The 23518-nt window shown below is 31.9% G+C and overlaps 3 protein-coding genes across 6 annotated transcripts; all 3 read left to right on the top strand.

Annotated features, from left to right (window-relative positions):
• Positions 1-934: 934 nt before the first annotated feature.
• LOC120091328 (protein MID1-COMPLEMENTING ACTIVITY 1-like) lies at positions 935-7042 on the top strand. 4 transcript variants are annotated; one of them, XR_005485689.1, is made up of 9 exons: positions 935-1247; positions 1631-2384; positions 2840-3252; positions 3647-3753; positions 4042-4113; positions 4253-4359; positions 4714-4807; positions 5081-5205; positions 6594-7042. XR_005485689.1 is itself a non-coding variant. In XM_039049313.1 (8 exons), the coding sequence occupies exons 2-8, from the start codon at positions 1977-1979 to the stop codon at positions 5131-5133; spliced, it is 1254 nt and encodes a 417-aa protein (XP_038905241.1). In that variant the 5' UTR covers positions 935-1209; positions 1631-1976; the 3' UTR covers positions 5134-5450. The 4 variants fall into 4 exon arrangements, 3 of the variants coding, with proteins under 3 accessions (XP_038905241.1, XP_038905240.1, XP_038905242.1); XM_039049313.1 differs by lacking the exon at positions 6594-7042 and having other exon boundaries at positions 935-1209; positions 5081-5450; XM_039049312.1 differs by lacking the exon at positions 6594-7042 and having other exon boundaries at positions 5081-5450.
• A 6765-nt stretch (positions 7043-13807) lies between these two features.
• On the top strand, positions 13808-16082 carry LOC120089796 (SKP1-like protein 1A). Its single transcript, XM_039047193.1, has 2 exons — positions 13808-14262; positions 15692-16082. Exons 1-2 carry the CDS (start codon positions 13969-13971, stop codon positions 15863-15865), a joined length of 468 nt encoding a protein of 155 aa, XP_038903121.1. The 5' UTR covers positions 13808-13968; the 3' UTR covers positions 15866-16082.
• Positions 16083-16971: 889 nt separating this feature from the next.
• LOC120092136 (E3 ubiquitin-protein ligase RNF167-like) lies at positions 16972-17616 on the top strand. Its single transcript, XM_039050348.1, has one exon. The coding sequence runs from the start codon at positions 17050-17052 to the stop codon at positions 17488-17490; it is 441 nt and encodes a 146-aa protein (XP_038906276.1). The 5' UTR covers positions 16972-17049; the 3' UTR covers positions 17491-17616.
• Positions 17617-23518: the final 5902 nt, after the last annotated feature.

Raw genomic sequence — 23518 nt, 5'->3', positions numbered from 1 at the left:
TATTTCATTACATTGGTATATTAAATTTTGAATAGCAATCACAAATTAAGTGATAAAACTAAACAAGATTGACAGGATAATATTTAATCCAAATTAACTAAATTCATAGGAAGAAAAAGGAAAGTTAACACAATAAATTTTCACATGGTTGAAACTTGAAGGAAACATGAATAGGAAAAATGAAAGTTTTTTTTAGACATGAAAATAAAATAATTGAAGGTTAAATTGACTCTATTTCTTATTTTATTTGACTTCAACTTTTATAAATCTTTAAATTAGATTTTCTAAACCTAGTTTTTAATTAGTTGACTTTTGATAATTAATTTAATTTGTATTAGAATATTGCTATTTATTATGATAATGAATTATAACTAAATATAACTAACTACTAAATGATAAATAATTACAACATTTTTCTAAGTAAATAAAAAATAAAATAAAAAAAATTGACCAAACTGACTGATCGGACGTGTTTTTGCTCAGTCTACGATCTAAATGGTTTGATTAGGTTCATAATCGATTATGATCGGTTCGACATCGGTCTGATCGAAAAATCGACCCCGATCAATTGATGATCACCCTTAGTTACGAATCACCTTTCACTAAAAATAACTATTTCACCATTATGAAAATTATTTTTTAGAAAAAGAATTATGAAATTTAAATTGAAATTAAATTTAAACGTAATTTCATAATTAACCAAAGAAAAAAAATGAAATGAATTAAATAAAGAGAAAAAATGACAACTAACAAATAATTTTGGTGAGAAAGTGTTTAAACATAATGGGTACATGCCCACCCCTATTCCATGCCTATTTTAACCCTAAATTTAGTAACTGGAAGGTCCACTTCCAGCCTGTAAATAATAATAATAAAAAATAATAAAAACCCTTTTATTATTATTATTTATTTAATTTTCTCCACGGCCCGTGAAGAAGGTAAGGGTAAAAGCGTAAATTGGAATTCACATGGAGGCCACTGCACTTCCCTTTCTTCTTCCCTGTCTCTAATGGCGCAAGAGTTGTCACTGTGCTGCTGCAACCAGACCTTTCTCTCTCTTCTTTCTCTCTCCTCCGACAAACCACACCGAAACTGAAAAAGAGGACTACACTCAAAGAAAGAGAGAGAGAGATATTCCGAATTTCCACATGGAAGATGAAGAAGAATGAGAAGAACTATACAATTTTCCCGCAAAGCAATGCATGACCTGTGAGCTCTATTTTGTGACCATTCATCTTCTCTCTCTTGTAATCAGACAAAATTTCTCTTCATTCTTCATTGATTTGTCTATGTATTTGTCAATTTTTTTTTATACTGCTGTGAGGTGAAGTCGCTGTAATGGCGGAGGGGAGAGATGCAGGTGTGAGAATTTAGGCTGTTTAATATTTTGTGTTTTTCCGGATTCTAATGTAGTTTTTATAATATTTTGAATGCTCTTTTTCTCTGGTCAATTTATTACGTTGAAAAAGCGAGTCGATGGATGGAGAAAGAATATACTAAAGAGTAAAGAGCAAAGTGTAAAGAAGAGTTCGTCTTCTGGTTTTTAGTATTGTGAGTGATGAGTGGTGAGCGGTGATGTTTTCGTGGATTTTTTTTCCTGATTTGGATTTTTTTTTTCTTTCTATTGTAGCCGACATGCATTCTGGTGAGTTTGGGGCGCCGACGTTGAAGATCTTGTTCTTGATCTTCTGATTCGGATTTGTATTGGTGCCGATTGCATTGTTTCTTTCATTTTGAAGATTCATTACTCTGTCGAAGGTATTGGTTAATGTCAACTGCCTGAGGAACTATTTCGTTCTCTTGTAGCATCGTTGTAATCGGTGGTGGTGCTTTGATATTTCGAACTTTCTGTCAGAGATTCCGAGCTTGGTTTTTTTTTTTTTTATGGATCGAGTTGGAGATTATCCAGAAACTTTGTTTTTGTGATTTTGAGTGTTGTGGAGTTAAAGATTGATCTAGAGTTTTGAGAGGCAATCATGTCGTCGTGGGAAACGCTTGGGGAGATTGCAAATGTAGCCCAGCTTACGGGCATTGATGCAGTTCGTTTGATTTCCATGATAGTGAAATCTGCGAGCACTGCTCGAATGCACAAAAAGAACTGCAGGCAATTTGCTCAGCACCTGAAGTTGATTGGAAACCTGCTGGAGCAGCTCAAGATCTCGGAGCTTAAGAGGTATCCTGAGACTCGGGAGCCTCTGGAGCAGCTTGAAGAAGCTTTAAGAAGGTCGTATATTTTAGTTAACAGCTGCCAGGACCGCAGCTATCTCTATCTGCTTGCAATGGGATGGAACATCGTTTACCAATTCAGGAAGGCTCAGAATGAAATTGACAGATATCTTCGTCTTGTTCCTCTGATTACACTCGTGGACAATGCTCGAGTCAGGGTATGTATTTGATTCTGTTTTTTTATTCTTCCCCAAGTGTTATTATTTATTTGTTTATTTGCACAATAGGGTCTTCAAAGATGCGTTTTCCCCATGCATGTTGACTTTCTCGTTCTTTCATCTGCTTTCAATAAAAGTTATTTCCTTCATCAACTAAAGGGGGAACTTGAAAAGATCACAGCTTAAAATAAAGTAAAAATGGAAATAACTGCTAGATGGTTGTGAGCTTTGGAAAATAAAACCTATCATTGAAGAATAAACATAGGGAAATCTAGTACTGTTGTATACTTATCAGTTGAATTTGACAAGTTCATCGAACTTACTGCCTCCAGGTGCTTATTTGAAATTGATCAAAGTTCTTCGTAGAACTTCTGGACTGATTGATTTGTAATGCTTGAGACACATTGTGTATTCACTTATTTGATAACGTGATCTGATTAACTTCAAATTCTCAGGAGAGACTGGAAGACATTGAGAAGGATCAGCGTGAATATACTTTGGATGACGATGACAAAAGGATTCATGAAGTAATTCTGAACCCGGAACCTTCAAAAGATGAGGCAATGGTGTTGAAGAAATCCCTTTCTTGTTCTTATCCAAACTTGCCGTTTAACAAAGCTCTACAAAAAGAAAATGAAAAGCTTCAGCTAGAACTACAACGGTCTCAAGCTAATCTGAATGTGGGTGAATGTGAGGTCATTCAACGTTTGATAGATGTCACTGAATCTGTAGCTGCAAGTTCTCTTCCTGAGAAGAATTCACCTGAAAAATCCCATAAAGTAGTGGAAAATACATATGTAGATGCCAACAACGGACATTCATCTGATGAAAATTTCTATAAGAATACTGATGCTCGAACAACCTCAAGGTCTGCTATTTTCTGTTTTCAGCATTTCAATAATAAGGTTCTAAATCATAATTGTGAAACCAAGGATCACCATGGAGTTACTCTTGCAATTTTAAATTAAAGACGCGGAGATCCTGAATAGTTTGACTTTGAGCGGGCTATAAAATTTCGAAATTATGAAGATTGTTTAGATAACTGTTTTTAGTAATTGTCCTGCCAACCAAGTTTTCTCTGCATATAAAAAGTATTCTTATTATTTGTTTAAAAATATAAAACCTTTTTAACCACTACTTCCAAATTGCCTCCAAATTTCTTTATCATAGAACGTACATTACAACCACCCCCGTAGACATGTCATATGTTATCAAAGTGGTTCATCGAGCTTGATATCGACTTATTTATTTATTTGGTGCAGAAAAAGTTCTGTATCATCAGGACATGATCTGCTCTCGACCAGGGGTTCTGATCGGTATGGTGAATGGAACACTGACTTACTTGATTGTTGTTCAGAACCTTCTCTGTGTATGTTATCCTCTTCACTTCTAGTTTTTAAAGGTCCATTGAGATTGAGTTCTAAAGGCAAAGGGCTTGTTCACTGAGCATAATTTAAGCTTATTCAGTTGGTATTGTGCATGCCGGAATTGATGAATTTGACATTGAAGGTTCAAGAGCTTGAACTACCGTTTTCAGCTTTTATTAAATATCTTAATTTGATATACTAAGACTAGCAGACTGATGGTGCTTGAAAATTCTATTCTCTTTAACTGAAATGTTTCAGTGCAAGTAACACTACTTATTTTCTGTTTCCAGGTCTTAAAACTTTTTTCTACCCTTGTGGGACTTTATCAAGGATTGCTACGGTTGCAACTAATAGGCATACATGTAAGTTAGCTTTGTGTCTTTAGATTTCCACAAGGAATTAGAACTAGAACAAAATGTCCTACATAAATTTATTTATATTCACAACTATGCCTTCTGTTTCTGCCTTTTTCTGAAATTATCTATTTGAATTAACCATCAGCACCAGCAGAAGCATGTAATGATTTGATGGCATATTCATTGATACTATCGTGCTGTTGCTATACTTGCTGTGTTAGAAGAAAGCTTCGCAAGATGTTAAACATCACGGTAGTTCCTTTTTCTGCTTGATTAATTAATATTCTGTTATATTATATTGCTAGTTCACTTGCATATTAGAGAAATGTTTCTCTTGTTTTGATCCTTCTTCCATTCTAGAAACCCTGGTTATTGATTGTTCGTGTAGGCACAACACATAGATTAGGCAGTTAATATTATATTTCTGGAGATCAAACAATGCAGATATGTAGCAATTATGCTCGACCAATTGCTGCTTTTTTCATGTTTACAAACTGAATAAGCTGGACCCTTAAATCGTCAATAAATAAGATTATTTGCACAAATACTATCTCCATAAAGAATTGAATGGAAAAACAAGCATTGAAATCTGTGGCAAATTGGCAGGGAGGTTTTGTTGATGACTTTCTCTCCCATCTTATGTGCTGCTGCTGCGCCCTGGTCCAAGAATGGCGAGAAGTTGAGATACGCGGGGTTTATGGTATGTACTTCCGTGCTCTCCAACAACTCTTTTACATTGCAAAGAAACCTTTTTCTTATTTGGGTTGATTGGTGATTTGAATTGACATTAGATCCGGAGGTTCAGAATGCTTCTAATGTCATTTGCTCCCCACCTAATATCGGACCTTTTATAACTTAAACTTTTGGGTTGATGAGTGATTTCATTTTATGTACAATTTACATTTTCGGATAGGAAACTTCAGTTAATTTTGGATGAGTCTCTGGTGTTTAATATATAAAAGCAATCATGCAGGTCCTGAAAAGACGAAAACAAGCCCTCCACCCTCCCAATACATGGAATCCTAAAGTACAGTTGACATATTCAACCATCCATAGTCTCGGAATAGTTTCAATTCGTGAGTTATGTAATGGATACAGGTAAATCTAGTTGGCATGAAACTGGAAGATTACATTGGCTTGCTTTTACGTTTATTGCTTACTATACACACAACCCCTTGCCTTTTTGTATAGTTGACTCTGCACTCTCTGTATCATATATTTGTTTTTAAACCTTTTATAGTGTTTGGAGTTTCTTACTCCCATGATTGTGCTTGAGTTCAGTTGTAGATTTTGACCAAAGTTCCCAATTGCATATTAATGGTCAGCTAGTTCCCTTCAGCTTAGTTTTGGTCATTTCTCCCTTTTATGACTCCAAAGTTGCATTTGGAGAACTGTTATTGGTCATTTCTCCCTTTTTCCATTATCTGTTCAAGTTTCTTATTGTTGTGTTTTTGTTTTTGTTTTTTTTTTTCCTCTCTTCGGAAGCAAGTATTTGAACTTCTAACCTTTTAGTTAAGGGAATGTGTCATTAGACTCGTAACTAGTTGAGTTATGCTTAAGTTGACGAATTTATTTTATTTTAGTTAAATTTTCAAACATGTTGTGTGTTAAGTAGTCTTTCCACTTTCTAAGATTCCATATGTTTTTAAATTTATTATGACATTATGACTTTGTTTTATCGAATAATTAAGAGTAAGATGATAGGTGAATTGTAAAAGAAAAGTTTTTTAGAAGTATAATAGCATTTCAAAATAACTTAAATTTTTATAAAAACTTAAATTTTTATAAAATTAAAATGTATAACTTATGTACATATATTCTGAGTATGATGAGCACACGAAGATGAGGGGTGGTATTTTGAACTTTCGACATTTTGGTTTAGTATATAATGTTTTAGCCATCTCGGTAATGCTTAGGTTAATAGCAACATATGTTCTTAACTAAATAGCAACATATGCTTTTTAGATTAGTCGCCATCTTATGATTGTAAAATATATATAAATAATTGGAATAGAAATATAATAAAACATAATAAATATATGGATAGAAATTATAATAGAGTACCATAGTCTATAAAATTCTCAAAGTAAAAAAAGACAATCTATTAAAAAAAAGATTTGACCTCTTTTAGAATGGTTAGATATTATGAGATTGGCAATATTTATTTTTAGTTTCATAAATATCATAAAAAATGTCATTGCATTGGTGGTCTCTGGCAAAGGGAATGTTCAGAAATGTAGTTTATGCAAAAATACTTATCGGATTTTTTTCCTGCAACATTATTTGTCAATTCTTTGCCGTTTTTAGTATGCGACTATTGTGGAAGTTAAGGTTGTTGGTATGTGTTTTCGCTGTGCATATTTATAAGACAATTAGTCATCTTTCTTTACTAGAGCAAAATTGTAATTGAATCGATTGTGTGAGAAGGAGAGAGTTGCATCACTGGGATACATACTCCAATTTGTTTATGTCTTGATTCATCTTAGGAGGAGTCTAAGATATTTGAACGAAGGGGACTTTATTCTTGGAAGGAAGAATACAATTCAAGTGAGAAGGAGCCTCATGACTTGTGGGGAGCTCGAGTCTTAAAGTGAGGGAGTCTTGGTCTTAGGGGGAGCCTAAGACATTCTTCACTAATACTACTACTTAGGGGGAGCCTAAGTTTCCGTGAGAGGGAATCTCAAACCTAAGGGAGCAAAAGTCTATGATTGAGTGATAAAATTGTTTGAAAGTCACTGTAATTGTGTACGTTGTAATTGTTTATCATTGATATTAGTGAAGTTATCTTTCCTAGGCACATTGCTCTCTTTAGACATAGGTGGTTTACTCTAAATTAGGTTACCAATCTCTTGCATTCATTTGTCTCTAGATTATTTCTTGTAATTGTTGTGTGGAATATTGTAATATTGTACATAACATAGTTATCATGTAGTTGTCAACTCTTTTATTATTTTCAACAATATTCACCTAGCTATTAAAGATAATATTGTAACTAATAAAATTTTACTTTTCAATTTTGAGTTTTAGAGGTTCATGAATTTTTAAAAGTGCAAGGTTAGTTAAGTTTAGTTCAAAAACTTGTTGCAACTTTCAAAGGTCATGGATTTTTTAAACACGAAATTGAAAATTCAAGAATCTATTGGACACAAATTTAAAAATTATAATCTACGACAAAAAAAAGTGGTTTATTACATTTCTAGTTTTTAAGGGCCTTCGCCAATTTAAATTCTGTTTTATGTTTTCAGATTAATTAAGTTTCACGAATATGTATTTGATAAGAATTTTGGATTCTATTTCCGGAAAATGTTTTCAAATTCTACTATCCAAATCGTACAAATTTTGAAAATAACATTTTTATGTTTTATGTGTATTCAAATTTTGAATTCAAAATTTTAAAATGTAGAACTATATTAGAAAAGATAAAAACGCCAACAAATCTAGTATTTCATGTTATAAACACTCATCTATTTTGTAAAAGTAAAATATGTATTATATAATATAGTATATATTATGATATTACAAAATAATTATATACAAAAATTTTCACATATAGCAATTCATAAATTAATTATCACTATAGTTTATATTCAATATAATATTTAATGAGTAATGGTTTATAAATATATTATCAAATAAAATTTGAAAAATTATTTAAATTAGAAATGAATTTATAGATCTGTTGTCAAATACATATACGAAAATATAAAATACAACTTTTTTTTTTTTTTTTTTCCTTTGGATATCGGGAGAGAACTTCTCTATATGATGGTCTATATCTTTACTTTCCACACGGCACAGCTCCACTATGCCACGTTATTAGACATTTTATTATTATCATTTTAAAATACTTAGCGTGAAATTAGAGACTTGGTTGGATTTTATTTGTAATTTTATTTTTTCTATTTTTTAGAAAGTTTTATTTTTAAATTTTAACCAGGCAAATCAAATCATTATGTTTATGGCCATTAAGTCACAAAGTCACGTACTCAAAAAACCAAAAAAAGAAAGGAAAAAAAAAAGTCACAAAGTCACAATTTCTTTTATTATTTTATTTTTTCATATTTAAAGAAAAAAAGAATTATTGTTTGCTTAGAAATCTCCAAATTATCTATTTTCTATAAAATTAAATAGTTTTTAATAATAAATTTGATAAATTGTTCACTTAATTGAGAACACATAATTATATATTTTTTTATGATTGTCAAAAGACTAAAACTAGCAACGATGGCTCAAAATCGAACGTCAAATAGTCAATCTATACTAAAAAAAGGTTTAAATCTGAGTAGTAAATAATCAATTGAAAATTGAAAGTTTAAAATAATCACGACAAAATTATAAATAAATATTTAATATTATATATAACTTTACTTAACATTTAGCAAAATATTTTGATTATAAAATGATGTATTTTGATTTACGTAGGGTTGAAAATAAATACCAACCAGATCAAACCCCTTTGAGATTGATTTTAGGAGAATAAAAGTGATTTTAAAGCAATTCTAATCGTTTTAAGTGTTTGATAAAATTGATTGTATATTAATTTTTAAAGAGTCACTTTTTTTTTACTTACTTCTATGAGCAAAATCAAATAAGTAGCTTTCTAGAATAAGGTTCCGTTTGGGATTGCTATAACTTTTAAAATAATTGACACTCGTGCTTTTAAAAAAATAATGTTTGATAAATTTTAACTTAAACTTGAAAAAGTAGGTTTTAGTATCTGGTAAATAAATATAAAAACATTTTATTTTAGATATAATAAACAAAATAGACTTATAATCATTTTTTTTATTTTTTGTAATTTAAAATTTAAAATAATTGTTTAGTATGAAATTTTTGTTTGTTATAGATTAATTTTTAAATATTAAGGTAAATATCTTTATTTAAAAAAAATGAATATGATATATTTAAAAAAAATAATGCATTTAAATCATGAAAAATAAAAATAAATTTGATCAGGTGAGAAATAGATAAATTTATAAATATTTTTTTAAGTATAAAATCGAGAACTAGATATTAATTACAAATTCTACATAATTTAAGGAGAATCTAAAAACTAAAAAGATATTGAAAATTTAAGATTACCGTGGTTTACCAATGGTTTTAATAACATATTTAATTTAAATCTTCAACTAACAAATTTTGGTTGTATGAACGTAACCTTCAACTTTTGTTACTTTATAAATCATTGCTCTTTTATTTTTTAAGTCTTTAACTTTCTTATTTTGTTTTTAATAGGTCTTCGACATATATTTTTTTTCAAATTCATATATTATTAGATATAAAATTAAAAGTTCAAAATTCGATTAAATATAAAATTTACTACTAGATCTAATAATAGCAGTCAATTTTTATAGATTACAAATATGTCAATTGTCAAGTGTCTATTTGATACAAAACTAAAAGTTGAGGGGCTTATTAGACATTTTATTTAATTCTAAGATTACTTAGGGGATGTTAGTTGAGATGAGATAGGATGTATGAAGATGGAGTTCATGTGTTTGAGATGTAAAGTTGAGTTCGATCACTAACACTCCCCTCACTTGTGGGCTTAAAATATATATATAAAAAAACCCAACAAGTAGAAATGAATATTAATTCTAGACCACCTGCTCTAATACCGTCTTAAATCACCAATTGGCCCAAAAACTTAAGCTAATTGATAAAAGCAAATTTAATTATATATCACTAACACTGTGTTTGGGATGCAGTTCATATGTTTGGAATATTTGGTGTAGTTTTTTGAACTCTAAATAATATGCTTTTATGATTACTATCTTTGTCTTAACTTTTTTGTTAGGTTGTATGTCCTAAAACTCACAGTTTATAAAGTTAAACATATTCTATTATCAATAAAAGATGGTATTGACATTTATTCAATAAGACTGTTGTTGAATATGTAAATTGTACTTGTCAAGACTAAATCCAATAAACTAAGATCCATGATTATTACATGAATACTTGAACTTTATGTGGGGACATAAAGATTGATCAAGTTTGAGTAAATAGCCAAGTATATGAATAAGGTTGTGTACCTTATTCTGGTAACACTATCGGATGCGGCCCGTTTTGTAGATAGTACAAAGGATACGATCTTGAATCGTTCATGTGGAGACATGAGAAGTGTGGGCGTCCTATGCAATGAGTTCGCATACAATCAGACCAAGAAAGAAGTCACTCTTACTTTATAATGTTGTTTATTGTTTAAGACTGACTATTTTGAATAGATGACCTAGGTAACTTGACCTTAACCCTGAGCTAACTATGAACTCCTGTTTATTCGGGATTATCCTTAGATTTACATAGGTGAGGGTTGACCCAACAGTGTTGGCTCAATAAGCTTCCCATTTCAGGGGTAAGACCGGATAGATAACTGGGGACATAGGGTGCAAGACGGAATTCACGCCTACATTATTTAGAGATAGTTAAAAGGCTTAATCCAGGTCTTGAACAAAGGGCCCACCCTCTCATTGGCCCGAGAGGGATTTGGATTAGTGATTGAATCACAAACCAATTGTTCATTAGAGGATTGGCGGAACTTAAGAAACAAGATGTAATTTCGTGGGTAAAATAATCTTAGACCCAGCCATTATTACGAACAACCTATGAAGGGTCGACTTACTAATTATGATTTAATCAAGTGGACAAAAATATATCTACAGCGAGAAGAGTGCAACTATCGAGTTATAGTGGTGTGTCTCGGTAGTTAACAAATATTGATTAATTTGGTCTAAAAAGTCTAGCCAATTGATCTCAAACTGTTAAAGCTCATGATCTGTAGGTCCATAAGGTTCCTTTACTAGCTCGTAAAACGCGAACACCTTGGATTAATGAATAGAGTGTCTTTGAAATGTTCAACATCAAAATTAAGTTTTCAATTTGAAGTGTTCAAATTGAATATAAATTTGAAATGTTCAAATTTTCAATTAGGGTTTGAATTTGAAATGTTCAATTTAAATTAGGATTTGGATAATTATATTTGATATATTAAACGTTTAATTTTGATGAAATTAAACGAAATTTGATAGTTTAAAATATTTAAATATTGATTACATGAATGAGATTCATGTTTATAGTTAGATGTTTGATTAATTTAATATTTGATATTAAATTATTATTTAATAAATTAAAATCAAATTGATTTTTTCAATTTTCAAATCAATTTTAGAAATTTGTTTTTGGAAGTGATTTAATTTTGAATTAAATCAAAATGAAATTGGAAATTAAGTTTATGAAAATCCATAAATTTGAAGTGTTTTGGTGGCTTCATCTTAATTACAACACCTATCCCACTTTCTCTTGGTAAATTGAAGTGTCATTTGATTAGTGGATGCATGTATATGATACATAAATATCTCCCATTCGAGTGTGGAAAATAGGATGCTGGCTTGAAATTTGGGTTTTCTACCGAAAACCATTTGCTCTCTCAAACCCTCTCCATCCTCTTATTCAATTCACTAATTTTTGTGTTTCACCACTCAAGTTCAATACTGAAAATATTAGAGAAGACGGTCTTGATGGTCTACTACTAATTTAAAGATCAAATTTGTAGAGAGCTACTTGGATTTGAGAAATTTTATCAAAGGTATAAGTTCTGAAACCCTCTTATTGAGAAAAATATTTCTGGCATACTTTTAGAACTCAAATTAAGTATAATTAGAGTGCTTATGGATTCTGAATGCTGCACGCTTGTATGTTCCATCACTTTTTTCATCTCAAGGGTTTAGCAACCAGCTTTGAACCATCATAAGTTGTTGACTACATAGATGGAGGATTGCACCTAGATGCCCGACTTCGTATCCCACCCTCTCCTCTGATCTACGCCCTCCTTCAGCAATAACTCTACCCACCTTTGTATTGAATAAAATATGGATTGCAAATTTTATTCTTTTAATTTTTAAAGTTTTTCTTTCTTTCTTTCCTTCTTTATTTGATGGGTAACGAACAACAATTAACCCATCAAATAAAATGAGAAATCAAAACTTTTAATTCATAATTTTTCTCCATGAATTTCATCATCATCTTCTTATTTTTCTTTGTTATTGTGTATCTTTACTCCGTCATATTTTTTTAATCGAATCTCCCTATCATCTTAGCAACCAATGAAATGCCGTCACATTTATTCAACAATTTACTTTCAATTCTTCCAAAATTGTAAGAACATTAGAGAACAAATATTTATTTTTTTTACTAATTATTGCTATAAAATGTTCTAGAAAAAAATCTCAAATTTATGGTTTTTTCGATTATATGTTACATACATTTCAACTACATACATATTTTTTCAAATATTCTTTAACACTCATATGATATGTGAATTCAACTAAATAAAATATGTTTTACAAATTTCTACACATAAATATTGTACTTAATGTAGAAAAATACAATTATCTATATAATCAAAATAATTTCGTCGAAGTTGGTTATCGAACATGTTTTTCACCCGAGTTTGTAGTCGGAGGTGGTTGTTGGAACCCAAAGTTGGTCACATGAAGGTGGTATTGAAGTTTGTTGTCAGAGTTTGTCGTTAGAAGTAGTTGTTGAAGTATGGAATTGGTTGTTAGAGTTGCTAGCTCGAGGATGATCATCGAAGGTAATTTTTGTTGGAGTTTGTAGTAGGAGGTGGTTGTCAAAGTCTACAAAGGTAGTTGTCGAAGTTGGTTATCGAAGTTTGTTGTCAGAGGTGGTTGCTAAATCCCGAAATTGATCATCGAAGTTGGTCGCGCGAAGATGATAGTCGAAATTGGGTCACCAGGGAGTTATACTCGTATTATCAGAGGTGATTGTCAGAGCCCGAATTGGTCGTCAGAGCTGGTCATCAGAGTTTCTATCGGAGGTGGTTATCAGAGTCTAGAGTTGGTTCATGGAGTGTGACAACGATAGTCGCTGATAATGGCTAATAAGTGGAGTCATAAAAAACATTGAAAAAAGTGAGAGTTGGAGAGAGTTGAGGTAGCAGTGTACATGGGCCGAGTTGGAGGAATTTTATGGACCAACCCGAAATTCGGGTTGGCTTTAAATGAACCTTACCAGTTCATTTTTGTAGGGTCAACCCAACCCAATCCAAAATTTTCGGGTTGGGTCACCGGTTTTGAGGCGTGAAGGACGGAAGATCGACGTAAGGCGATTGCGATTTACGAGTCTGCGATTGTGGAGCAGAGTGGATCGGCCGATCGGGATCGAAATCGTGGAATGGATTGGGGAAGTGAAGAAATGTTTAGGCGAGGGACGAGGGATTGAGGTTTCACACTCATAGTTTGTTTTTTTGTTTTTAATAATATATTATATATATATATATATATATATATAATATATATAAAATGTTTACATAATTAGGTGTGAAGGAGAAGTGGCTATCATAGAGTGAATTGGGGAGGTGAAAAATACAATTATTCCTGTCAGGTCGGATCAACCCGACCCTAAAAGGGAGTAACCCGAGACCCGACCCTTTTTTTAAGATACTTTTTAACCCAATCCAATCCAACCCTTATGGTTTGGGTTGGATAGTCTGGGTTAGTCAGATTATCGGATTTTTGAACAACTTTAAGTTGAAGTGAATTGGTAAAACTCAAATTGATAGACTAAATATTGAGTTGGTATATTATATGAAATCAAGTCAAATCAACTCATATTCATTCCTCTAAATATTTTTAAATTCATGGAAGAGAGAGAATTTTATAATTTTTTTTAAAAAAAGAATAATAATAATAAAAAAGGAAGTGGATAATAACCGCCGGGCAGCGGCTGGCCCGGTGGCAAGAAAAGAATAGTGCAGACGGTTTCCAACTTTTTCTTCTTCACAAAAAAAGCACAATCAATCGATCTTCTTCTCTTTCGTTTCTTCTCCAAATCCTTAATCAATCCATGTCTTCCTCCAAGAAGATCACTCTCAAGAGCTCCGATGGCGACTCTTTCGAAGTCGATGAGGCCGTTGCCCTCCAATCTCAGACCATCCGCCACATGATCGAGGACGATTGCGCCGATAACGGCATCCCTCTTCCCAACGTCACCAGCAATATCCTCGCTAAAGTCATCGAGTACTGCCGTAAGCACGTCGATGCTTCCTCTGCCGATCCCCGTCTCTCCGATGACGATCTCAAGGCCTGGGACCGCGACTTCGTTAATGTCGACCAAGCCACTCTTTTCGATCTCATTCTGGTAAAACCCTTTTCTTCCTTCCTTGGATCGATCCACTCGATTATCTAGGGTTTACTTGTTTCGTATGATTTTGTTTTTTCAAGAATCAAGATTAGGGATTTTTCTGAATCCATCGCTCTCATCTTCTCTATCGCTGATTACTGTTCTTCTTTATCTGACATGTTTGTATTTGTGCTGTTAGGGGTCGGCACTGTTTGATGTTTTAGAATTGGAACGTTGGTCTCAAAGGGAAATTTTTACTGGGAATTGTTTAGTATTGAAGTTGTCTGTTGTTGATCAATTGGTATAGTGTCTAAATATCGGTAAAAAATTCAATATGATAGGTCTGGTCTTTCCCCTTTGATGAATGAAGCCGGTGATGCTAAAAGCTTTTGTTATCTCTATCTTTTTCCGTTCTTGCTGAGATTTGATATTAATGGACATCTGTATCTGGGGTCGCTGTCATTTTTTCGAACTTTCATTGGGAAAATGAAAGAATACAAGGCGCCTCCACAAAAAAGGAGTGCAAAACGAACTATAGAAAGGATTCCAATCCAAAAGAACGAAACCAAAATCATAATTACTCGACGATTTACGCCCAAACAGAAGCACTAAACCTCACCAGCTCTCTAACTTCCTCTCTAGACTTCTCCACATCCCAAAAAAATTTTACTATTACGCTCCAACCAAATACCCCATGAAATAGAAAAGAAACTTTGCACCGATAACTGTGCGTACAATAACTGAGTATCCTACTCCCTTAAAAGGGAGCTCCAAACCACCTCCCCCAAAAAGAACCATCCCTATTCCGAGCTCCATTGATCCCAAACGAACTTTGCACCGATTCCAAAGGAAATTCGCAGATTGACACTCCCACAACAAATGACCTAGATCCTCCTGATGCCTCATGGCGACCACTATTGTGGACCCAAAATAAAGGAGGAATACCTTCAGACATAATCCAAGATATTAACTCTCTCTTAGTCCTAAACCTTTTTTTGGAACTTTTGTCTTCCACGGAGAGTCAAAGACTAAAGCCTTGGGAGCACCCGATCAAGCAGGGGTAGTGGATGAAAGGTTGAAATAGGAATGACAAAACCCGAAACAATAAGACAGTCTCGAAAGATAACAAGGAGATCCACCACCTCAACTGCCTTTCTATCAGATAGAGGACAATGAAAGCTCATAGAAATTGAAGAATGTTGAGGAGATGGCAACACCGAAACAAAAGGATTCATCTTCATTGTCAAATGAAATGATTGTGGCTTAGGTTAATGTTGATAAAATTGATTTATTTTCCATGGTTCTTCTATATGTCAACAGCTTTGATTTAAACTGTGTTGTCGCATAGAATTTCAAGCTGCCTGGGGATCTTTTACTATTATTGTCGTTCATAGTCGTTTCTTGATTTGGCGCCATGTAAAATTCTCTCCTTCATTCTACGATGCAGGCTGCAAATTATCTGAACATCAAGAGCTTGTTAGACCTTACATGTCAAACTGTAGCAGACATGATCAAGGGAAAGACCCCGGAGGAGATCCGAAAGACCTTTAACATCAAGAACGACTTCACACCGGAGGAGGAGGAGGAAGTTCGTAGGGAGAATCAGTGGGCTTTTGAATGATTTTAAGTCACAAAAGAGTGCTTAAGGTTCTTGATCAATAAGATCTGTACATGGTAGTAGTATATAAGCACTTATTTATGGTTCTTTTGTGGTATTCCTATTCACATTGCTTGTGAAATGTTTCTGCTTGAACAACCTAATCACAATTGTATAAACCTTTTTTTTCGCATAATCAAGTTTATGTGATGAAAGCATTGGCCTACTAAATTGTCTCAAACCAACATTATGTTAAAATTTTGACAGTACCTATGCTTTAGTTATCTTGTCTCTACGTAAAGTTGGAAAATATATTTTAAACTTATATCAATTGGTTGGAATGCCTTGAATCTGGTATGTGGTGCTTCAAAACTTAAGTTATTTAGGTATTTGCCATCTTTGCATTTTTTATATTTATAAACCTAGGGTTTAGAGAAATGTGTTATATAAACTCTTGAACTTTAGAGGTGTCTCAATTTTGTAATGTATTATTCTCTCTCACAAAATTGTTCTCTCCTTGTCCTGTGGATATAACTAACACACAGTTAGTGAACTGTATAAATCTATGCATCGATCTCTTTTACTTTACGTTTTTTTTTTAATTTTTTTTTATTGTTGATCTTAAACACAAATATTCATTCAGAAGTATATAGATTTTGAATCATTACTCACAGTTATTGGAAGTTAAACCAAGTTGTCGTGGTGGCTATATTGAATAATCTGATGGTCGGGTTTACGTATCTCTTCGCTAGCTCTAACTCTATGAACAAAAATGTAACAAAATATACTTCCATCCCATTTTATAAGATTATGAAATAGTAAAGGCATGGTAGTAGGCAAGCAATCCTAATTAGTTTGATGGTCAAGTTTCCTTGGAGTTTGGGTAACTAAAAGGTAGTTAAGGATTGGTGGTTGATGCCAATGTTAAAGCTTACACTAAATGGACATTAAAACCAACCAAAGACAATGTTATCAAATCGTGTTATATTCAAATGTGATGATAAAAGTTTACTTATCAGAAAGGTCAAAAGTAACTCTCCTGTTTAGGTAGCAATCGCTTTGTGTATGACTCTTTACAATCCTTCTTCTTCACCAATCCAACCACTCCTTCTAACCCACGCCAGAATTGCTCTCTTTTTTCCTCTAATCTCTTCTTTTTCATTAAAAACATCAAGCTAATGAGTTCCAATTCTCTTCATTGATGACAAATGGTTTTCAATAAGGTGTTCTTCTTCTTCTACAACAACTTCATGGGCTTCCGAAGTAGGCTGAGATGCAAGCAAGCAACCCCACTTCCTCACGGTGGAAATTTGAGCCTTCGACCTATTACACCTGATGATTGTGCTATTGTAACTCTTTCGAGCCCCGAGAAGGCATTGGAGGGCGAGACATGTTGCGTGTGCTTGTCAAGTATGGGGAACAAGGATGGGGATAGAGACAAGGGGGTTGGCACAAGCACGAGTGTTCTTCCTTGCTTGCACGAGTTTCATAAGGTATGCGTCGATCGATGGTTTGAAGAGTGTCGGAGAACTTGTCCGATATGTCGATATTCGATGGAAGGAGGAGGGAGTCATGAAGATGGGACTAATCAAATACTCACTGATGAGATGGTGATATGGTTTTCTTCTTTCCACACCTCTGGTTTTTGAGCTCTTTTGCTTTGTTAATTACATCTTATTCAAAAAGCTATGAAGCTTTTGCAAAAATGCTTCCCTTTTGAGATCCCAACCAGGTAAAATCAATATGATTTTGACTAATGTCAGTTGGATGGCTCTAGCTTCACAATATCACTACTGAGTTCTATACCTTTTTTTCTTTTGAGGATGAGTTTTATTTATACTTTTAGAATATCTTTTTTCCATTTAAAAATAAAGTTTGTTTGTAGATAAGTTAATTAAAAGAAGTGGAACCATTGAAATTCATGTCTAATCTGTTAATGATGTGGGGGAAGGGAGATTCATAATTAGCTAAAGTTCCCAACTTTCTAAAGCAATTATTCCTTGATTTAGTGGCTAATATGAATGAAAGCCAAGCAAAGGAAAGAAAAAAACACTCTAAATTTTGCAGCCAGTAAAAGTGGTTTACCAACCCCCATTTTGTTTAAACCCACAAGTTGTTGGGCCTTTGGTAAGACCCACATTATAACATCATCATAGCATCCTATGGTTGATTTCAATTCAATGTATAGTAATTTGGAAACAGGATGATGCTATATATATAATAAATAATAACAGAAAATTTATAATAATAAGTCTCTTACTCTTATCTACTTAATTAGGTTTAGAACTACTGTTTACTTATTTAATACTATATGAATATATAAACTGCATGTCAATTAATCTCACATAAATACAACTATGAGATCTGGTTAGGTTAAGTTTATTAGTTCGATTCCAACCGAATCGAACCAATTAGAGATGGTTTGTTGGTGTTATTTATTGCACTTACTATGGTAACAAAGGGAATATGATAGGGAGTTGCTTTCTCTCCTACACTTTGAGGCTGAGCTTCACAGCCTATGATTGACATGAAAGTGGCTATTCATTTTCCTTTTCCTTTTGAAAGTTTGGAATTTTGAACCTCTATTTTTTTTTTTTGGGAAACCTCTATTGGGGTGCAATGATTTATTTTGATTTGTATAATATCATAAATGAGTGATAACACTTTTTGACTAAGTTCTTTTTTTTTATGATATTTATCTTAGAGCAATACTTAAGTACAATTTAGGCTACACTAAGTATCACGTTTTCCTTTTTCTATTATAAAAAGTATTTTTTTAATCGACATTATGCAACTTAACTACACCTAAGTTTTTCCTTAATTTTAAATGTAGAGTAAATTGATAAAAAGAATTACTCACATATATTCAAACAATGTCTTAGTCTTTAGATAGTATGAAGTTTTGTTATAGTTAGCTAGAAAATGAAATTTCTATCACATTCATAGTAACAACCAATGGTCAAATTTTGGAAAAAAAAAAAAAGTAACAAAAATTTATGAGTCACATCTAAAATTATAATAATCCATTACATTGTTGTATAAAAAATAATGTTAGTTTTAAAAACAAAGTTGAGGAGTTGGTAGCCTCTTTTCCTAGGATTGGACTTCAAACATTGGGTTTATTTTCAAGCTTTTTAGGGGAAGGACAACACTTTCTCTTTAGACATGAGAAGGCCAAAAAAAGAATAAATGGAAGGACAATAATAACACCACCTAACCTAAGAGTGACACAAGAAAAGTTAATAATAATGTATACCAATGACCATATATATATATATATTTATACACTATTTTTTACATTTAAAAACACCTCATTTTCTCCTCTCTCTCCCTCTATCTTCTTTTTACTGACAAAGGTACCATGATAAACTTTAAATTAATTAGACTTTACCAATTGATTTTTTATTTGAGTATTCAATTATGTTTCCTTTTGCTTTTGATAGGGTATTAAAAAGGTTTCACGAATAAGGTTATAATGACAAATTAGAGAGGCTATAATTCATATAAATTAACATGTGTTGGTAACCTAAAACTTAGGTTATCAAGAGTGGCTATCGCTCTCATTTTGTTGATGTCATAATTTGAAGAGAATTGTATTTGATCTTTACGTGATAATAATAGTTGATTTTTTTGAAAGGAGAAATAATGTGGTCTGTAAAAGAGAAAACCTACACACAGATGTGAGTACTTGCCACACACACTCCGTTGCTTAAGTTAGAGACTGAAACAAGATTGAAGCTACAGAGGTTCAAAGTAGAACTCAAGATACTTCATATGGATATATAATGATCTATATATAATGGGGATTAATTTAGGTTTTCTCCTATTCCCTCTCGAAATCTGGTTATCTGATAGCCTATTGGATTTTATGTGGGTTTCTTGGGAAGAATGCCCCATGCGAAAGTTGGGTTCCTCGGCCTTGAAGGTAGAGGCCAAAGGGGATGTTGGCTCAAAGGTCTAACTCCCCTCCCTTGGCCAAACATGTACCCTTTTCGCCCTTGTTCAGTCTTTTTTTCTTTTCTTTTTTCTTTTTTTTTTAAAAAATTAATTTCATCGATCTAAAATATACATAAGAATAGTATTTAATAAATAGATCACACCATGTTTGCCATAAATTAAATACAATTTCAACCACTTTTGATAGTAGTGAATAATCGGTTACACACATGCACCTGCACATGCACACACATAGTCCCAGATCAATGTATGACGTTAGAGTATAAGTGTACACGAATGAATCAAAATCACATTCAAATAAGAGAGAGATTTAGAGGATAGACATGTATGGTTACTACCTATACTAATGAGGTATACCTTCCTTTTCGTCTAAAGTTAAGTGTGTTTGGTTCAAGCAAATAAATAAATTTATGATTTAAAAGAAAGGTTAAATTGTATTTATTTATTATTTTTTCTTTAAACAAACTATATGCATTTTTTAAAGGAGCAAAGCTTGTGCAAGTTCATAATCCCACGCTTGACATAATCAAAATCTCATTTCCATGTTATACTACCTTGTAGGTTTAATAATTTTGAGTGATAATTGAAAGAAATAAGTAATATTTAATTTGTACGAATTTATGATTTATAAAAACTTAATATTAAAATCAGGGTTTAAAAGTTTGTTGGATTCGTGAGATAGATAACTTTATTGTTTAAACACAAATTCAATTTTACATCCAACACGTTATACAAATCAAACCATTGAAGTAATTTAAGTAGGACTTTATAACAATTAGATATAGATTTTAAGCTTTGAAAAAAGTTGCATGATATATATTTAGTCATGTGATAGAAGTAGAATAATAAATAATGATAACAATTAGGAAGTGTTTGGTTTATCCCAAGATAGCAAATGATAAGAAAACCTCAAAAGAGGTCGCTTTTATCCAAAAATGCAATTAAGGTAATATACAAAGAACCTGTTCATAAAAGACCCACAAGGGTAAAAAAGAAAAGACCCAAATCTTAGTGAATTTTTAACCTTTTTGTTTTGTTTTGTTTTTTTTTTTCCCTCTCCCATTTCACCCACAAAGATCCAAATCCAATTGGGTCAAATCAAATAGTTCTCACATGAGAAAAGAGGCAAAGCACAACATTTGATGCCCTGCAGACATGTGTCTCATTCCTTTTCCCACCATGTAAAGTGCTCAATCCAATTCATTTCAACCACTTCACCTTCAATTTTTTGGGTTAAAATTCCATTTTTATCCCTATACTTTTAATCAGGTTCAATTTTGGTCTTCGTATAATTAATTATCCAATTTTAATCTCTCTATTTTTAATAAATATTAAATTTAGTCTCTATTGTTAATTTATTGATTTTTTAAAAATATCTTTTGTAATTTATATTAACATTTTACTATAGAATTTAAAAACATATTTACATATTGTATTCTCTTGCGTGAAAACTATCATTATTATTTAATCAATTTCAGTAAACTTAACTTTGAGAGACTAAATTCAAGATTTATCTAAAGGATTTGTATAGACTAAAATTGAATAAACTTTAAAGTAGGGACCAGAATGGTATTTAATTTTTTTTTCCTTATACCTCTTCACTCCACCCTTTGATTTCTTAAAAGCTTCTGTCCCCTCTGTGTAGTGTGGACCAATATATATCTTGTCATTTTTGCAGCAAATTCTTGTGTATTTGTCCATGTTGACCCCAAATTGGTTGGATGTTCAAATATATTCCTTCATTTTCTCATTGGTCCAATTTTTAATCATTGAGCTTCAATTGTACTATACATAGAACAAATTGGAAAAAGAAAAAGAAAAAGGTAAACGATTAATTGTTGCAGTTACCTCCTTAAATTTTTGGCTTCATCAACTACCCTACTAGAAGTTATGAGAGTTTAAAGTTTATAGTTGTTTGATGGTAAAAGTACATTTTTTTTTTTCAGTAGTTACATATGAAATTATAGAGACATGGTTTAATTATGTTGATACGTTCTAGTGCAATCGCGAGGGTGCAGGCGGGATTAATTGGATTGTCTGTGGCTCCGTTGGAGGTCTCGTCTATGTGGATTGTGAGAAGGTGGCGGAGCATTAGACAATTGAGAATCTGGAGGCCTTTGTAGTCATCAGAGGTCTATCTAATCTCTTGCTTTTAAGGTTAGTTGTAGTGCTCCTCTCCGTCTGTTTGTGGAACAAGACTGTGTTGATATTGCCTATGTCTTTAATCATGAGACCAATTGTGATTTGTCTGAGTCAAGTTATTTGGTGGAGGAGATTGTCTCCTTGACTGAAGTCGCCTAGGTTGTGTTTTTTTGTCTGGTTTTTGAAATTGGCAAATAGACGACACACTGTCTTGCTCGTGTGACAATGTCTTTTGGTAAATTTGAGCTAGTTTTTGTAAATCTCTCTTGCGAGGAAACTGTATTTTGAACTTTAATTAGTTCTCAATATCTCATTAGAAAAACAGTGATATAATTTAATTGTAACCATTTTGGATAATATTTATTTGAATTTTATTTGTTATGAAACCAACAAATAAAAAAGCGAGAAAACGTAAATAGTAAAGATCGTCACAAAGATTTACATGACTCATTAACAGTATGTTAACTATATCCACGAATAAATGGAGAGGTCACTTTGTTATACAGAGAAATATCAGAAAATACATATTGTAGAGGCATCTTTAGAGTTAGAAGATTTATATAAAATGCACCCCTCAAAACTCAACTGTCAAATTTGTAAATAACATAAATGCATCTACAAATTCAAAGCATCTAACATTATTCATGGAAAAAAAAAATGTCTATTATTTATACAAATATTTTATATATATTATATATATATTTTCTTAACCTTTACTCACCTTCAAGAGACCTAGGTAGCTAAGTCATAGTAATTATAATTCATTGCATTAAATAATAAATACGTGTTAAAAGCTTAACTTCTTACTAAATATAATAGTTATCTTTAAAATATTACAATTTACAAAGGTAGAAATAACATTGAATACCAATCTTAACACCATTTCAAAATAAATAAATAAATCTTAAGAATCCGTTCCGTTTGAGGACACAGAGGATGGAAATGGGCATAAATTTTGTATACCCATATTTGGAGGTTTGGAGATATTTATTCGGAAAAATGTTTCTCTCAAACGTCTTGAATGCTGGTCCTTCCTACTTTTGCTTCTTTATTATTTTATTTTATTTTTATTTTTTCAAATCTTTTTATTTTCTCTCTGTTTTTCATTCCTTTTTAGTTTTTCTTTTTTCTTTTTTCTTTTTAATTTATTATTTCAACTTTTTCTTACCACTTTTCTTGTTTTTTTGTTTTTTTAAATATTTTTCTTCATTTTTTGTAACATATTTATTTTCTTATACTTTGTATTATTTATCTTTCTATTTTTGTCTTTTTATTTTTTTATTTCTTGCAATCGTTATCATTTTCTTCATCTGGTTCTTTTTTTCTTCTATGAATGAAACTTAAATTATGTTGTTTAAAATTATTTTATTGACTTAAAATGATAAATTAACTAACAACTAATTATTTAAAATCAACTAGAGTAAATTTATTATTGGAAATTAATTTTGGTTGAATTTAATATTTTATTATTACATAAGATTGTTATTTATCAGTCTTTTAAGAAAATACTAATTAATTAATTAATAATAGAATAAGTCAAATTTTAAATGAAATAATCTTGTACACTTGTATTTGTAG

This window comes from Benincasa hispida, chromosome 11, assembly GCF_009727055.1.
Source record: "Benincasa hispida cultivar B227 chromosome 11, ASM972705v1, whole genome shotgun sequence".
Classification (NCBI taxonomy): domain Eukaryota; kingdom Viridiplantae; phylum Streptophyta; class Magnoliopsida; order Cucurbitales; family Cucurbitaceae; genus Benincasa; species Benincasa hispida.
This window is presented reverse-complemented; position numbering and strand designations above follow the sequence as displayed.

Excerpts from the sequence above, each read along its gene's own strand:
- LOC120091328 (XM_039049313.1), top strand. The coding sequence starts at position 1,977 with ATGTCGTCGTGGGAAACGCTTGGGGAGATTGCAAATGTAGCCCAGCTT. Across the intron at positions 3,754-4,041 it reads TTGTTCAGAACCTTCTCTGT|GTCTTAAAACTTTTTTCTAC; the intron begins GTATGTTATCCT and ends TTCTGTTTCCAG. Across the intron at positions 4,360-4,713 it reads GCAAGATGTTAAACATCACG|GGAGGTTTTGTTGATGACTT; the intron begins GTAGTTCCTTTT and ends GCAAATTGGCAG.
- LOC120089796 (XM_039047193.1), top strand. The coding sequence starts at position 13,969 with ATGTCTTCCTCCAAGAAGATCACTCTCAAGAGCTCCGATGGCGACTCT. Across the intron at positions 14,263-15,691 it reads CTCTTTTCGATCTCATTCTG|GCTGCAAATTATCTGAACAT; the intron begins GTAAAACCCTTT and ends TCTACGATGCAG.
- LOC120092136 (XM_039050348.1), top strand. The coding sequence starts at position 17,050 with ATGGTTTTCAATAAGGTGTTCTTCTTCTTCTACAACAACTTCATGGGC.